Source organism: Salmo trutta, chromosome 24, assembly GCF_901001165.1.
Source record: "Salmo trutta chromosome 24, fSalTru1.1, whole genome shotgun sequence".
NCBI lineage: Eukaryota > Metazoa > Chordata > Actinopteri > Salmoniformes > Salmonidae > Salmo > Salmo trutta.
This window is the reverse complement of record NC_042980.1, coordinates 34,282,490-34,298,775: the sequence shown is the minus strand read 5'-3', so window position 1 is coordinate 34,298,775 and position 16,286 is coordinate 34,282,490. Positions and strand designations below refer to the sequence as shown.

General features: G+C 42.2%; 1 protein-coding gene across 4 annotated transcripts in view; it reads left to right on the top strand.

Annotated features, from left to right (window-relative positions):
- The first annotated feature begins 349 nt into the window (after nucleotides 1–349).
- Nucleotides 350–16,286, top strand: part of zgc:113337 (Ig1_MRC-OX-2_like and Ig domain-containing protein) — a 24,347-nt gene continuing 8,410 nt past the window's right edge. The window contains exons 1-7 of one of the 4 annotated variants that reach the window (XM_029711961.1): nucleotides 351–427; nucleotides 522–663; nucleotides 1,504–1,571; nucleotides 1,709–1,784; nucleotides 4,118–4,438; nucleotides 5,039–5,368; nucleotides 15,676–15,960. In XM_029711961.1, the coding sequence (XP_029567821.1) occupies nucleotides 1,712–1,784; nucleotides 4,118–4,438; nucleotides 5,039–5,368; nucleotides 15,676–15,960 (1,009 nt within the window). In that variant the 5' untranslated portion in view covers nucleotides 351–427; nucleotides 522–663; nucleotides 1,504–1,571; nucleotides 1,709–1,711. Of the gene's footprint in view, nucleotides 428–521; nucleotides 664–1,503; nucleotides 1,577–1,708; nucleotides 1,785–4,117; nucleotides 4,439–5,038; nucleotides 5,369–15,675; nucleotides 15,961–16,286 lie in introns of all 4 variants that reach the window. The other 3 variants (XM_029711960.1, XM_029711963.1, XM_029711962.1) reach the window with 3 other exon arrangements.

Sequence of the window (16,286 nt, the reverse complement as noted above, 5' to 3'; positions counted from 1 at the left end):
GCTCTAAACCAGCAATATTTCTCTTAAACTCGTGGCAAAATGTGTAAATTATCATGAGGTTAGCTATAAAACTGAAATATTTTCTCTCTGTCCATTTTTTTAAATGTTTATCTATCCCTCAGAAAACGTTTTTAAAAATCTCAAATGTATTTACTTTCAATTGAATTAAAATCTGGTTTCTATAAACAATTGAACTGAACTGCAACGCCTGCTTAGTTTCACTTCAGTGTGTCTCTGCGTCTCTGTCGTGATAGAATTTATCGTACACTCACAATGTACCTTCAATGCCAACCACTAGAGGGCAGCACTCCTACACCTCACGCTGTTGAAGCGATAGGTGCGCATTTTTGTCCCCACTGCACACAAGTGCGATAAAAGAACATGCAATTTATTCGCCCCAAAGCATGACTAGTATTGGAACCATGACGTAAGGTTATTATTTCATACATTAAGAAAAACCACATATTTCAGTTGTTGCTCATTACTCTTTCTTATGCACACTATTTGGTCCTGATTTGTAGACTCACAGATGGGCGGTGTTTTATCTGGAGCTGCTCTTTACAACCGTAATAGACAGTCTATGAAATAGATGGAAATACACGGACCATGAGAGTACAGTGATCGGACTAGCTGCCAAAGTAACGCCCGCAAGCTACAACAGAGGTAAGCTTTTAATTATATTTTAAGATAAAGTTTCAGGATAGAAAGTGGCTTGTAGTGCCCAAAGTCGCTCTAATTATTAGGATACTACTTTGGATTTTTATATTCTGCATCATACACCAGTGAAATCTTTGTTTAAATGTTGATCCTTCATTGTTATTTGATCCATAGCTTATACTAGCTGTATTTGGCTGGGATAACAGATATATTGTATTACTAATATGGTCCACTTAAATGTTGGTCGGCTAATGATTTCCTTTGATCTTGTGACAAAAACAATGTGGTAGCAACAATATATAGCCAATTTTTTGCCTAAAGAAAATAGTTTTCAGAGAGATGTGAGACGATTTCGTGCTTCCTTTTGCTCTGGTGTAATTGACTAAGTAAAATGGGATTCTGTTCATGAGCTAGCAGGGTTTTTTTAATAATACTTTTTTTAAAGAATGTCAAATGGCTTAATCTTATTCAAGAAACTGAAACACAGCCCTTTGGGTATGACTCAAAACAGCCTTTATTTTCACTGTGGAATCAAGGTTTTTCTTTTAGGTGTGTTAGGCCTTATTCAATTGGATATTTCAAAAACAAGATGCTGGGTCAGAAGTTATCATTTATCCTCAATGGAGCAAGTGGAGCCTCATTCTGCCAGAGAAAGGCAGCTGGCCTGTGTGTAATGGGCTTGGCCAGTCTGATGGTAGAATGAAGCCCTTCATTTTGCCTTCACATTTCTAAGGTTAAGTAACTGATCCTATGTCAACAGTTCAGAGGCAGATTTCCACACTGGATTAAGCCAGATTCATGGATTGGAGTTTGTTTCACCCTCTGTGTGTTCTCCTTATCTTTCAGAGGAGACGTGTGTCAAGAGCAGGTGTAAGATGAGGCTTGTTTAAACCACTCAAACAGTGTTCAAATCTGTAAGGTAACATCCTTTCAGATGATTATACAGAAACATGGTTATTAAAAACTATTTTAGTCCGTGGTGGCCTACCCTGGTCCTGGAAAGCTTTGAACTTTGACCCCAGCCCATGACTGTCTACTCTGCCCAATGCAGACTATGATGTGTGTGTCCTCCCTGGTGCGATGCCTGCAGCTGTGTGTGTCCTTACTGATGGTGGTCAGACTGCAGGGTGAGTGGACATAGCACTTGACATATTGACACATTTTTATTTTTATTAGTAAGTTCACCACATTATTGTGGTTATGCATGTTTCCACCAAACAATATGTTGTGTACAGTGTTAGACATCCTACAGTGCCTTCAGAAAGTATTTATATCCCTTGGCTTATTCCACATTTTGCTTTGTTACAGCCTGAATGTATTCCAATTAAAAAAAAATCTCATCCATCTACACACAATACCCCATAATGACAAAACGGAAACATGTTTTTAGTAATTTTCACTAATTTATTGAAAATTAAATACAGAAATAAAACATTTACATAAGTACACTACATGACCAAAAGTATGTGGACACTTGGAGTTGGTCTAACCTTTGCTGCTATAACAGCCTCCACTCTTCTGGGAAGGCTTTCCACTAGATGTTGGAACATTGCTGAGGGGACTTGCTTCCATTCAGCCACAAACATTAGTGAGGTCAGGCACTGATGTTGGGCGATTAGGCCTGGCTCGCAGTCGGCGTTCAAATTCATCCCAAAGGTGTTCAATGGGATTGAAGTCAGGGCTATGTGCAGGCCAGTCAAGTTCTTCCTCACTAATCTCGACAATCCATTTCTGTATGGACTTTTCTGAGAGGCATGGGGGCATTGTCATGCTGAAACAGGAAAGGGCCTTCCCCAAACTGTTGCCACAAAGTTGGAAGCACAGAATCGTCTAGAATGTCGTTGTGTGTTGTACCGTTAAGATTTCCCTTCACTGCAACTAAGGGGCCTAGCCCGAACCATGAAAAACAGCCCCAGACCATTATTCCTCCCCCACCAAACTTGACAGTTTTCGCTATGAATTCAGGCAGGTAGTGTTCTCCTGGCATCCGCCAAACCCAGAGTAATCTGTCGGACTGCCAGATGGTGAACTGTGATTCATCACTCCAGAGAATGCTTTTCCACTGCTCCACAGTCCAATGGAGGCAAGCTTTACACCACTCCAGCCGACGCTTGGCATTGCGCATGGTGATCTTAGGCTTGTGTGCGGCTACTCGGCAATAGAAACCCATTTCATGAAGCTCCTGACGAACAGTTATTGTGCTGACGTTGCTTCCAGAGGCAGTTTGGAACTCGGTAGTGAGTGTTGCAACCAGGACAGACAATTTTTATGTGCTGAGCACTTCAGCACTCTGCGGTCCTGTTCTGTGAGCTTGTGTGACCTACCACTTCGCGGCTGAGCCGTTTTTGCACCTAGATGTTTCCATTTCACAATAACAGCACTAATGGTTGACCGGGGCAGCTCTAGCAGGGCAGAAATTTGACAATCTGACTTGTTGGAATTTGGCATCCTATGATGTTGCCACGTTGAAAGTCATTGAGCTCTTCAGTAAAGCCAATCTACTGCCAATGTTTGTCTATGGAGATTGCTTTGCTGTGTGCTCGACCTGTCAGTATCGGCTGTGGCTGAAATAGTGGAAAGCAGACTGAACCAGGTTTTCCTCTAGGAAAATCCCTGTGCAAAACTCCTTAGTCCTTGCATGTGACAAGAAAATATGGAGAGTGGAACTCAGTAATGTGTTGTATTGGATTTGTCTGAAACATAACACTTTCTGTTCAGAACAAAAAGTGAATTGCTTTGCCACATTTTTTTCAATATTAATTTAGTGCCTTGTTGCAAACAGGATGCATGTTTTGGAATATTTGAATTCTGTGCAGGCTTCCGTTTTTCGTCCTGTCAATAAGATTAGTATTGTGGAGTAACTACAATGTTGTTGATCCATTCTCTGTTTTCTCCTATCACAGCCATAAGCCTCATGGTGAAATCCCTGTGCGGTTTTCTTCCTCTCCGGGCAACTGAGTTAGGATGGACGCCTGTATCTTTGTAATGACTGAGTGTACTGATACACCATCCAAAGTGTAATTGATAAATTCACCATGCTCAAATAGATATTCAATGTCTGTTTTTTTTACCCATCTACCAATAGCTGCCCTTCTTTGTGAGGCAATGGAAAACCTCTTTGGTCTTTGTGGTTGAATCTGTGTTTGAAATTCACTTCTCGACTGAGGGATCTTACTGTATGTATGTGTGGGGTAAAGAGATGAGGTAGTCATTCAAAAATCATGTTAAACACTATTATTGCTCACAGAGTGAGTCCATGAAACTTATTATGATACTTTTCCTCCTGAACTTATTTAGGCTTTCCAAAACAAAGGGGTTCAATACTTACTGACATATTCAATTCAGGCTGTAACACATCAAAATGTAGAATAAGTAATGGGCAGATCAGTCAAACAACAAGTGCATGAGTTGTTTGACTGATCTGTGATCCCTGTTGTCCCCTCCCCTATCCATGTCCCAGGCAAGGTAACAGCCCCTGAGCGCATGGAGGCCCCAGTGGATCTCCCCTTCACTCTGTCCTGCATGGTGTCTAAGGGGCGTGGGGACAGCCTGAAACAGGTGCGCTGGCTGGATGTCCAGAACAAGACTCTGTTGACCTACGAGCCCAGCCAGAAGGACAGCGTGAGCGGCCAGCAGCATGTAGAGCTGGCCCCCTCCCCCAAGGACACCTCAGCCATCACCATCCGCAGGGTGGGCTTCAGAGACGAGGGCTGCTACACCTGCATCTTTGATCTTTACCCCTCAGGATCGCAGGAGGGACGCACCTGCCTCGCCGTCACATGTGAATAGAGGAGAATGTTCAGATTTCCTCTTTGTCATTGCTGTGTTACTCTGTGATTGTAGTCTGAGTGTCACAGCTGAGTACATGGGCATGTCCCAATCATTGTTTTGTACTTCTCTCTTTCCTGCCCTCCATCACTCCCTCCTTGCCAATATTTGATCTAGAGGAGTTAATATGTCAACAGAGGGATGGAGGAAGGGGGCAGAGGTTTTCTGTATTCAGATAGAGTGGCTGGAGGCGTTAAGGGGACAAATAACAGGAAGAGAAAGAGAGCATTAGAAAGAAAGGGGGGAGTGGAGAGGAGGGCTGAGGAGGGGAGGGGAGGGCTGAGGAGGGGAGGGCTGAGGAGGGGAGAGGAGGGCTGAGGAGGGGAGGGGAGAGGAGGGCTGAGGAGGGGAGGGCTGAGGAGGGCTGAGGAGGGGAGGGCTGAGGAGGGGAGGGCTGAGGAGGGGAGAGGAGGGCTGAGGAGGGGAGGGGAGGCTCATACTGGTAATCAGAAACTGCTGTTGCAGACAGAACTGTAGACGCACAGATAGCATAGTACGTGTGTGTGTGTCTGTCTGTCTGTCTATGGGAACATGTTGTTTTCCTCTCCTCCAGCCCGTGTGATTGCTGAGGGTAACAAGACAGCGATGAGTGGTAAGGCGGCAGTCCTGTCTTGCTCCTATGGCCTGCCAGAGAAGGTACAGCAGGTGCTGTGGAGACATACAGCAGAGCAGGGGGACTCCAGCGAAGTAGCCTCCTATGCCAAGCGCAGCGACCCCATGATCGAGCCGCCCTACCAGGAGAGGGCCTGGCTGACACCCTCCCTTTCCCATAGCCAGCTGTCCATCAGACCAGTCAGCGTCCAGGATGAGGGCTGCTACACCTGCGAGTACCACACCTACCCAGAGCGAACCAAGAGCGCTACCGTCTGCCTCACTGTCTTTGGTAGGAAAGGTTACTCTACATACACCTTCTTCACTGTCGTTGGCAGGGTTAAGCTAAACATCCTTCTCACTGTCTAATAGCGTCTACAGTAATGATAGTAACTTATAGTAATGATGATTGAATAAATTGCCAGCATACCCACCTTCAGGTGCTTGCGCTTTACACTGTGTTGAATGGGTTTAACTGTAGAGTGATCCTAGATAGTGCATGATGTTTGAATCCCCAGCAAGATAGTTAACATGATACAGACCTGACTGTGCTGAACAAACCAGAATGGTGAATGCCCTCTTTCACTCCATAGAGAAGAGTTATCACTCCTCTGTTTTAGTAATATACAGTGATTGGCTGATGGTGGTCGATATGTTGTCAAATATTAGGTTATAGCACTGGTATTACTTCTGCATAGTTTCACCTAAGGAAGGGAGGGAGATTATTTGACAAATGTGTGTGTTGCACGAGTGCGTGTGTGCACGTGCGTGTGTGCGTGCACGTGTGTGTGCTCTGACCTCTGTGTCTACTGACAGCATTGACAGTCATAAATGACAGACACTGTAGTAGTAACAGTGAAAGAGGCAGTTTAACAATATGCCGCTACTTCTATTTGACGACTACTGCTGCTACAGTATTCTGTAGCCCAGAGGTTCTCCCTGAACAGTCATATGTTCGATGTAAGCTGGGACCTGAAGGCAACTCCAAAGGGATTGAGGTGGAAAGGAATGTATCAAATACTGAGCTGTTCTTGACATGTTTGTGGCTGAAAATTAGGTCCATCTGTTGCTGGTAAGGGTTCTTCAGAGAAGAAGCACAGGTACACACACACACACACACACACACACACACACACACACACACACACACACACACACACACACACACATACACACTAGTTTCAAATCAGTGTTTGATCATCATTAGTTTTCCGGCTGTTTGAAGTTGTAGTTAGTGGTGTTTGTGTGATTAAGTGTAACACAAACCCAGGCTGGTGGTGTGTCCATAGAAATTAGAATGAATAGAACGGACTTGGAAGCTCTAACCCTGGCAATACACTTGTAATGCAGGCCTGGTATTGTGATGCAATCATTTACATGTTATTCTGAAATGTTCTATCAACTGATGCTGGATTGCCATGGTAATGTAAAATGTTCATTCAAATGATGCTAGCTGATGTGGCTCATGCAATGGAATGTATTTTTCGTAATGTCAGTTGAATTGACTCAACAAATCACTGCAAAGATTGAAGGGTACACTTCCTGATTTTACTTCCTGGCATGGGTACACTCAAAATGGCTGCCAGTCCACCCATTATGCCACCATTGACTTGAATGGAGACGCCTTTCTATTCATTCTTATTTCTATGGCTGTGTCTCACTAAGGGAGCACTGACAGAGAGTTTACATTAGCACTAAAGAATGGATCTATTAAAGGGAGAGAGGGGGGACTAAAGTGTGACACCCAAAGGCATGACTATATTACTGTTTCAGGCAGACAGTGCTCCCTACTGTCTCATCAACCCTCCCTCTCTCTCTCTCTCGCTCTCCCTGTTCCCCTTTCTCTCCTTCTTGCTCTCCCTCTCTGTCTTTTCCCTGTCAGCCCAGTCAAACAGCAAGGCATTTGTCTCAAATGGAACTTCCAGTGATTCCAACAGAAAAGCCTGTGCCATATCTCTCTCTCTCTCTCTCTCTCTCTCTCTCTCTCTCTCTTTCTCTCTCTCTCTCTCTCTCTCTCTCTCTCTCTAATTCAATTTCAATTCATTTTCAATTCAATTTCAATTCAAGGGCTTTATTGGCATGGGAAACACATGTTAACATTGCCAAAGCAAGCGAAATAGATAATAAACAAAAGTGAAATGAACAGTAAACATTACACTCACAGAAGTTCCAAAAGAATAAAGACATTTCAAATGTCATATTATGTCTATATACAGTGTTGTAATGACGTACAAAAGGGAATATAAATAAACAGAAACTTGGGTTGTATTTACAATTTGTTCTTCACTGGTTGCCCTTTTCTTGTGGCAACAGGTCACAAATATTGCTGCTGTGATTGCACACTGTGGTATTTCATCCAGTAGATGCGTGAGTTTATCAAAAAAAATCCTTTGTGGATGTGTGTAATCTGAGGGAAATTTGTGTCTCTAATATGGTCATACATTTGGCAGAAGGTTAGGAAGTACAGCTCAGTTTCCACGTCATTTTGTGAGCAGTGTGCACATAGCCTGTCTTCTCTTGAGAGCCAGGTATGCCTACGGCGGCCTCTCTCAATAGCAAGGCTATGCTCACTGAGTCTGTACATACGATAGTCAAAGTTTGGGTCAGTCACAGTGGTCAGGTATTCTGACACTGTGTACTCTCTGTTTAGAGCCAAATGGCATTCTAATTTTAAATGATTTATACTTTTACTTTCAATTCTTAAGTATATTTTAGTATCTATTACATTTACTTTTGATACTTAAGTATATTTAAAACAAAATACTGTTAGACTTTTACTGTGTGACTTTCACTTTTACTTGAGTAATTTTCTATTAAGGTATCTTTACTTTTACTAAAGTAGGGAAAGGGGGATACCTAGTCAGTTGTACAACTGAATGCATTCAACTGAAATGTGTCTTCTGCATTTAACCCAACCCCTCTAAATCAGAAAGGTGCGGGGGGCTGCCATAATCGACATCCACGTCTTCGGCGCCTAGGGAACAGTGGGTTAACTGCCTTGCTCAGGGGCAGAACGACAGATTTTAACCTTGTCAGCTCGGGGATTCGATGGCCAAATGCTAGGCTACCTGCCGACAAGTATGACAATTGGGTACTTTTTCCACCACTGATTAAACAGCTGTCATTACCATCATCCCTACTACGCGTACCACTACTATTGGGAATAATAATCACAACAATAATAATAATAATAACAATAATAGTAATAACAATAATACTAATAATAATGAAGTTACTGCTTACTATGCAGATGTTATTATTCAGTGTCCCTCAGGCTATGGCAGGCAAATACATATTTGGCTGCAAGAGGAGCCGTTACTCCTTCACCCATGAGTCTTTCTTGTTTTTCCTCTGAGTTTAGTAAGTTACAATTTGGAATAAATGTAGTAATTTCTGTGAATAATGAATCTCATGTTGAGGAATATTTATCAGAGTAAAGGAGAAAGTGCATCTGTTTCTACCTCCCTTGTCGTGGAGTGACCACAGACATGCTCCTCTTTAGGTAGCCATGTCTTTTTACGTCTACCGGTTTCTATTGCCAGTTGGTGGTCACTCAGCCTGTACTTGGTAAGGATCTGTCTCTGCCAGGTGGTCACTCAGCCTGTACTTGGTAAGGATCTGTCTCTGCTTCATATCTTTGACAGAGTAGAGATAATCAGCCAATTCATATTGTCTGTTCAGAGCCAGATTATAAGGGCACAAGGCGAGACCCAGATGCAGACATGGGAGGCAGATGGTTTGAGTCTTGATATTTATTAAACAATCCAAAAGGGGAGGCAATAGAATGGTCGTGGACAGGCAAAAGGTCAAAACCAGTTTAGAGTCCAGGAGGTAGAGAGTGGCAGGCAGGCTCGAGGTCAGGGCAGGCAGAATGGTCAGGCAGGCGGGTACAGAGTCCAGAAAACAGGCAAGGGTCAAAAACCAGGAGAACAAGCAAAAGAGAATAGGAGCAGGAGTACGGGAAAACCACTGGTTGACTTGAAAGGCATAGAAGATGAACTGGCACAGAGAGACAGGAAACACAGGGATATATACACCAGGGAAATAAGCGACACCTGGAGGGGGTGGAGATAATCACAAGACAGGTGAAACAGATCAGGGTGTGACACAGATAGCAATTTAGTCAGCTTTGGGATTTTGTATGAATTTAGGTGTAGCCAAAATGTGAATGATATTTTTTGTACTTTCATTGCCACTGGAAAGTGGCCCAATTCTGCCCTATACATGCATTAGTTGGTGTATTTCCTTGGACTTGTAGAATTTTCCAACAGAATTCTGCATGTAGGTGTTCAATTGGATGTTTGTCCCACATTTTGAAGTCCAGTTTATTCAGTGGCCCCCAAATACCACTCCCGTAAAGAGCTATTGGTAGGATTACACTGTGAAATATTTTGGTCCAAATTTTAATTGGGATGTTGATTTTGAATAATTTCATTTTAATTGCATGCAATGCTCTGAGGGCTTTTTCTTTGAGTGCATTCACTGCCATATTAAAGTTTCCCGATGCAGATATGGCCAGACCAAGGTATGAGTCATTGTGAGTGTTCAATTATGGTGTTGTTCAAGGTGAATTTATTTTTGTGTTTCTGACATCTGGCTTTTTCTCTGGAAAATCATGATTTAATTGTTTTTTATTTACTGCCAGGGCCCAATTATGGCAATATTGCTCTAGAATGTTAAGGTTCTGTTGAAGACCTTCTTTGGTTGGTGATAAAAGAACCAAATCATCAGCATATAGCAGGTATTTTACCTCTGTGCCAAATAGTGTGAGTCTTTGTGCTGCAGAATGGTCCAACATGTCTGCTAATTCATTTATATAAATGATGAAAAGGTCGACTTTGTGAAAATAATGATGTTCTTTGGTTTTTGATTTTTATTGCACACTTGTTTTCTGTGTACATACGTTTTATGAAGCAATTGACCTTAACACCAAGTCCATTTTGGAGAATTTTGTAGAATAGCCCTTCGTGCCAAATAGAATCGAATGCTTTTTTAAAGTCAATAAAGCAAGCAAAGATTTTGCCCTCTTTTTCTTTTGATGGACGTGTTTATCTCTCTCTCTCTCTCCCTTTCCCCCTCTTCACGGGTATTCTGACCTTGTTATGATACTCTCCCTTCTCTTTTCCTTAGTCTGCCTGTTTTAGAATGTTATTCTGTTTTCTTGTTTGAAGTCTGGGTGGAGGAGGACGACTGAGATTAAAAGAGGGAATAAGACCAACAAGGAGGAAGAGACTTGATTTATTTCTCTGTACTGTATGACATCACAGTGCTATGTTAGTAGATAGCAGTCTTGGTACATATCACTGCTATGTCAGTAGATAGCAGTCTTGGTACATATCACAGTGCTATGTTAGTAGATAGCAGTCTTGGTACATATCACAGTGCTATGTCAGTAGATAGCAGTCTTGGTTCATATCACAGTGCTATGTTAGTAGATAGCAGTCTTGGTACATATCACAGTGCTATGTCAGTAGATAGCAGTCTTGGTTCATATCACAGTGCTATGTCAGTAGATAGCAGTCTTGGTACATATCACAGTGCTATGTCAGTACATAGCAGTCTTGGTACATATCACAGTGCTATGTCAGTAGAGAGCTGTATTGGTACATATCACAGTGCTATGTCAGTAGATAGCAGTCTTGGTTCATATCACAGTGCTATGTTAGTAGATAGCAGTCTTGGTTCATATCATAGTGCTATGTCAGTAGATAGCAGTCTTGGTTCATATCATAGTGCTATGTCAGTAGATAGCAGTCTTGGTACATATCACAGTGCTATGTCAGTAGATAGCAGTCTTGGTTCATATCACAGTGCTATGTCAGTAGATAGCAGTCTTGGTTCATATCATAGTGCTATGTCAGTAGATAGCAGTCTTGGTTCATATCACAGTGCTATGTCAGTAGATAGCAGTCTTGGTTCATATCACAGTGCTATGTCAGTAGATAGCAGTCTTGGTACATATCACAGTGCTATGTCAGTAGATAGCAGTCTTGGTTCATATCACAGTGCTATGTCAGTAGATAGCAGTCTTGGTACATATCACAGTGCTATGTCAGTAGATAGCAGTCTTGGTTCATATCACAGTGCTATGTCAGTAGATAGCAGTCTTGGTACATATCACTGCTATGTCAGTAGATAGCAGTCTTGGTACATATCACAGTGCTATGTTAGTAGATAGCAGTCTTGGTACATATCACAGTGCTATGTCAGTAGATAGCAGTCTTGGTTCATATCACAGTGCTATGTTAGTAGATAGCAGTCTTGGTACATATCACAGTGCTATGTCAGTAGATAGCAGTCTTGGTTCATATCACAGTGCTATGTCAGTAGATAGCAGTCTTGGTACATATCACAGTGCTATGTCAGTACATAGCAGTCTTGGTACATATCACAGTGCTATGTCAGTAGAGAGCTGTATTGGTACATATCACAGTGCTATGTCAGTAGATAGCAGTCTTGGTTCATATCACAGTGCTATGTTAGTAGATAGCAGTCTTGGTTCATATCATAGTGCTATGTCAGTAGATAGCAGTCTTGGTTCATATCACAGTGCTATGTTAGTAGATAGCAGTCTTGGTTCATATCATAGTGCTATGTCAGTAGATAGCAGTCTTGGTTCATATCACAGTGCTATGTCAGTAGATAGCAGTCTTGGTTCATATCACAGTGCTATGTCAGTAGATAGCAGTCTTGGTACATATCACAGTGCTATGTCAGTAGATAGCAGTCTTGGTACATATCACAGTGCTATGTCAGTAGATAGCAGTCTTGGTACATATCACAGTGCTATGTCAGTAGATAGCAGTCTTGGTTCATATCACAGTGCTATGTCAGTAGATAGCAGTCTTGGTACATATCACAGTGCTATGTCAGTAGATAGCAGTCTTGGTTCATATCACAGTGCTATGTCAGTAGATAGCAGTCTTGGTACATATCACTGCTATGTCAGTAGATAGCAGTCTTGGTACATATCACAGTGCTATGTTAGTAGATAGCAGTCTTGGTACATATCACAGTGCTATGTCAGTAGATAGCAGTCTTGGTTCATATCACAGTGCTATGTTAGTAGATAGCAGTCTTGGTACATATCACAGTGCTATGTCAGTAGATAGCAGTCTTGGTTCATATCACAGTGCTATGTCAGTAGATAGCAGTCTTGGTACATATCACAGTGCTATGTCAGTACATAGCAGTCTTGGTACATATCACAGTGCTATGTCAGTAGAGAGCTGTATTGGTACATATCACAGTGCTATGTCAGTAGATAGCAGTCTTGGTTCATATCACAGTGCTATGTTAGTAGATAGCAGTCTTGGTTCATATCATAGTGCTATGTCAGTAGATAGCAGTCTTGGTTCATATCATAGTGCTATGTCAGTAGATAGCAGTCTTGGTACATATCACAGTGCTATGTCAGTAGATAGCAGTCTTGGTACATATCACAGTGCTATGTCAGTAGATAGCAGTCTTGGTACATATCACAGTGCTATGTTAGTAGATAGCAGTCTTGGTACATATCACAGTGCTATGTCAGTAGATAGCAGTCTTGGTTCATATCACAGTGCTATGTCAGTAGATAGCAGTCTTGGTTCATATCATAGTGCTATGTCAGTAGATAGCAGTCTTGGTTCATATCATAGTGCTATGTCAGTAGATAGCAGTCTTGGTTCATATCACAGTGCTATGTCAGTAGATAGCAGTCTTGGTTCATATCACAGTGCTATGTCAGTAGATAGCAGTCTTGGTACATATCACAGTGCTATGTCAGTAGATAGCAGTCTTGGTTCATATCACAGTGCTATGTCAGTAGATAGCAGTCTTGGTACATATCACAGTGCTATGTCAGTAGATAGCAGTCTTGGTTCATATCACAGTGCTATGTCAGTAGATAGCAGTCTTGGTTCATATCACAGTGCTATGTCAGTAGATAGCAGTCTTGGTTCATATCATAGTGCTATGTCAGTAGATAGCAGTCTTGGTTCATATCACAGTGCTATGTCAGTAGATAGCAGTCTTGGTTCATATCACAGTGCTATGTCAGTAGATAGCAGTCTTGGTACATATCACTGCTATGTCAGTAGATAGCAGTCTTGGTACATATCACAGTGCTATGTTAGTAGATAGCAGTCTTGGTACATATCACAGTGCTATGTCAGTAGATAGCAGTCTTGGTTCATATCACAGTGCTATGTTAGTAGATAGCAGTCTTGGTACATATCACAGTGCTATGTCAGTAGATAGCAGTCTTGGTTCATATCACAGTGCTATGTCAGTAGATAGCAGTCTTGGTACATATCACAGTGCTATGTCAGTACTTAGCAGTCTTGGTACATATCACAGTGCTATGTCAGTAGAGAGCTGTATTGGTACATATCACAGTGCTATGTCAGTAGATAGCAGTCTTGGTTCATATCACAGTGCTATGTTAGTAGATAGCAGTCTTGGTTCATATCATAGTGCTATGTCAGTAGATAGCAGTCTTGGTTCATATCATAGTGCTATGTCAGTAGATAGCAGTCTTGGTTCATATCACAGTGCTATGTCAGTAGATAGCAGTCTTGGTTCATATCACAGTGCTATGTCAGTAGATAGCAGTCTTGGTACATATCACTGCTATGTCAGTAGATAGCAGTCTTGGTACATATCACAGTGCTATGTTAGTAGATAGCAGTCTTGGTACATATCACAGTGCTATGTCAGTAGATAGCAGTCTTGGTTCATATCACAGTGCTATGTTAGTAGATAGCAGTCTTGGTACATATCACAGTGCTATGTCAGTAGATAGCAGTCTTGGTTCATATCACAGTGCTATGTCAGTAGATAGCAGTCTTGGTACATATCACAGTGCTATGTCAGTACTTAGCAGTCTTGGTACATATCACAGTGCTATGTCAGTAGATAGCAGTCTTGGTTCATATCACAGTGCTATGTCAGTAGATAGCAGTCTTGGTTCATATCATAGTGCTATGTCAGTAGATAGCAGTCTTGGTTCATATCACAGTGCTATGTCAGTAGATAGCAGTCTTGGTTCATATCACAGTGCTATGTCAGTAGATAGCAGTCTTGGTACATATCACAGTGCTATGTCAGTAGATAGCAGTCTTGGTACATATCACAGTGCTATGTCAGTAGATAGCAGTCTTGGTTCATATCACAGTGCTATGTCAGTAGATAGCAGTCTTGGTACATATCACAGTGCTATGTCAGTAGATAGCAGTCTTGGTACATATCACAGTGCTATGTCAGTAGATAGCAGTCTTGGTACATATCACAGTGCTATGTTAGTAGATAGCAGTCTTGGTAGATATCACAGTGCTATGTCAGTAGATAGCAGTCTTGGTACATATCACAGTGCTATGTCAGTTGAGAGCTGTATTGGTACATATCACAGTGCTATGTTAGTAGATAGCAGTCTTGGTACATATCACAGTGCTATGTCAGTAGATAGCAGTCTTGGTACATATCACAGTGCTATGTCAGTAGATAGCAGTCTTGGTTCATATCACAGTGCTATGTCAGTAGATAGCAGTCTTGGTACATATCACTGCTATGTCAGTAGATAGCAGTCTTGGTACATATCACAGTGCTATGTTAGTAGATAGCAGTCTTGGTACATATCACAGTGCTATGTCAGTAGATAGCAGTCTTGGTTCATATCACAGTGCTATGTTAGTAGATAGCAGTCTTGGTACATATCACAGTGCTATGTCAGTAGATAGCAGTCTTGGTTCATATCACAGTGCTATGTCAGTAGATAGCAGTCTTGGTACATATCACAGTGCTATGTCAGTACATAGCAGTCTTGGTACATATCACAGTGCTATGTCAGTAGAGAGCTGTATTGGTACATATCACAGTGCTATGTCAGTAGATAGCAGTCTTGGTTCATATCACAGTGCTATGTTTTGTTGTCTGAATTCCTTCTGGGGTTGCCCCACCTCCACCACAGATCTACTCCAGATTGGTGGTTCATGTGGTTCAGTAGAAACGCCTGTTAAGACACTCTACTGCTGCTGTGCTATCAGGGCCAAATATCTGTGGCCAGCCAGATCAGTTCTCGCCAACACAAATGTTCTAAATTCCAATGAATAACATTCCTACCACAGCTCTGAGAACAGACAATTGAAAACAGAGATGATTTGTTGCATATGGAGCTCAAGTACAGTATGCACATAGTCACAAGATTCCTACAGTTAATATTTTTTATCACACATTGATTTTATCTGTGACATCGATTCTCTGCCCAAATAAGTCGATTTTCTCTTGTGATCCAAGTCATCTATTTTTTTTACCTTTATTTAACTAGGCAAGTCAGTTAAGAATTCTTATATACAATGATGGCCTACTCTGGCCAAACCCTAACCTGGACGATGCTGTGCGCCGCCCTATGGGACTCCCAATCACGGCCGGTTGTGATACAGTCTGGAATCAAACCAGGGTCTCTAGTGACGCCTCTAGCACTGAGATGCAGGGCCTTAGACCGCTGCACCACTTGGGAGTCACTATGCAGGACCAAGTCGTAGTTAAGTCAACCCACCTGAAAACACACTGATTCACTAAACCAACATTGATCTTTGATTATCTCTGTGTCTTCCCCAGTACTGCCTAAACCCCAGGTGAGCTACAAGAACACATCTCCAGGGGTGATCGAGGCCAACTGTACAGCCGTGTCACGGCCCCCGGTGGAGATAGTGTGGAACGTGGAGAGGGACAACCGAACTATGGGTCCCCCTGTGACATCACAGTTCCAGCAGGGGGATGGGACCACCCTGGTCATCAGCACCCTCACTGTCCAATCAGGGCTGTTGAAAGACGTGTCCGTCAAATGCCTTGTCCACCATAAGGGTCTGGAGTCGCCCATCGCTGTGTCTATGAACACCAAGAGTGAGTGAGACAAACATGAATGTGCATGCACACACAGACATATACACGCGCACACACATTGGGAGGAGACAAATGTTTTACATTTATCTTGGCTCAGAGCTAACATTTTTCTTTAAGTAGCCTGACCAAACCAGGACAAAGCCAAGAATACTGATCCGTGAGTGATGGATAAACATGAATGACTGACCTAATCACAGGGTTTAAGATTTGAGATCTGTTTTTGTTGAAGTCAGTGCCAAGTAGGGTTAATGAGTGTTCATGCCCAAATGGTCAAATCAGATATGTACATAATTAAATCCAAACTTAATTTGAACCAATTAACATAT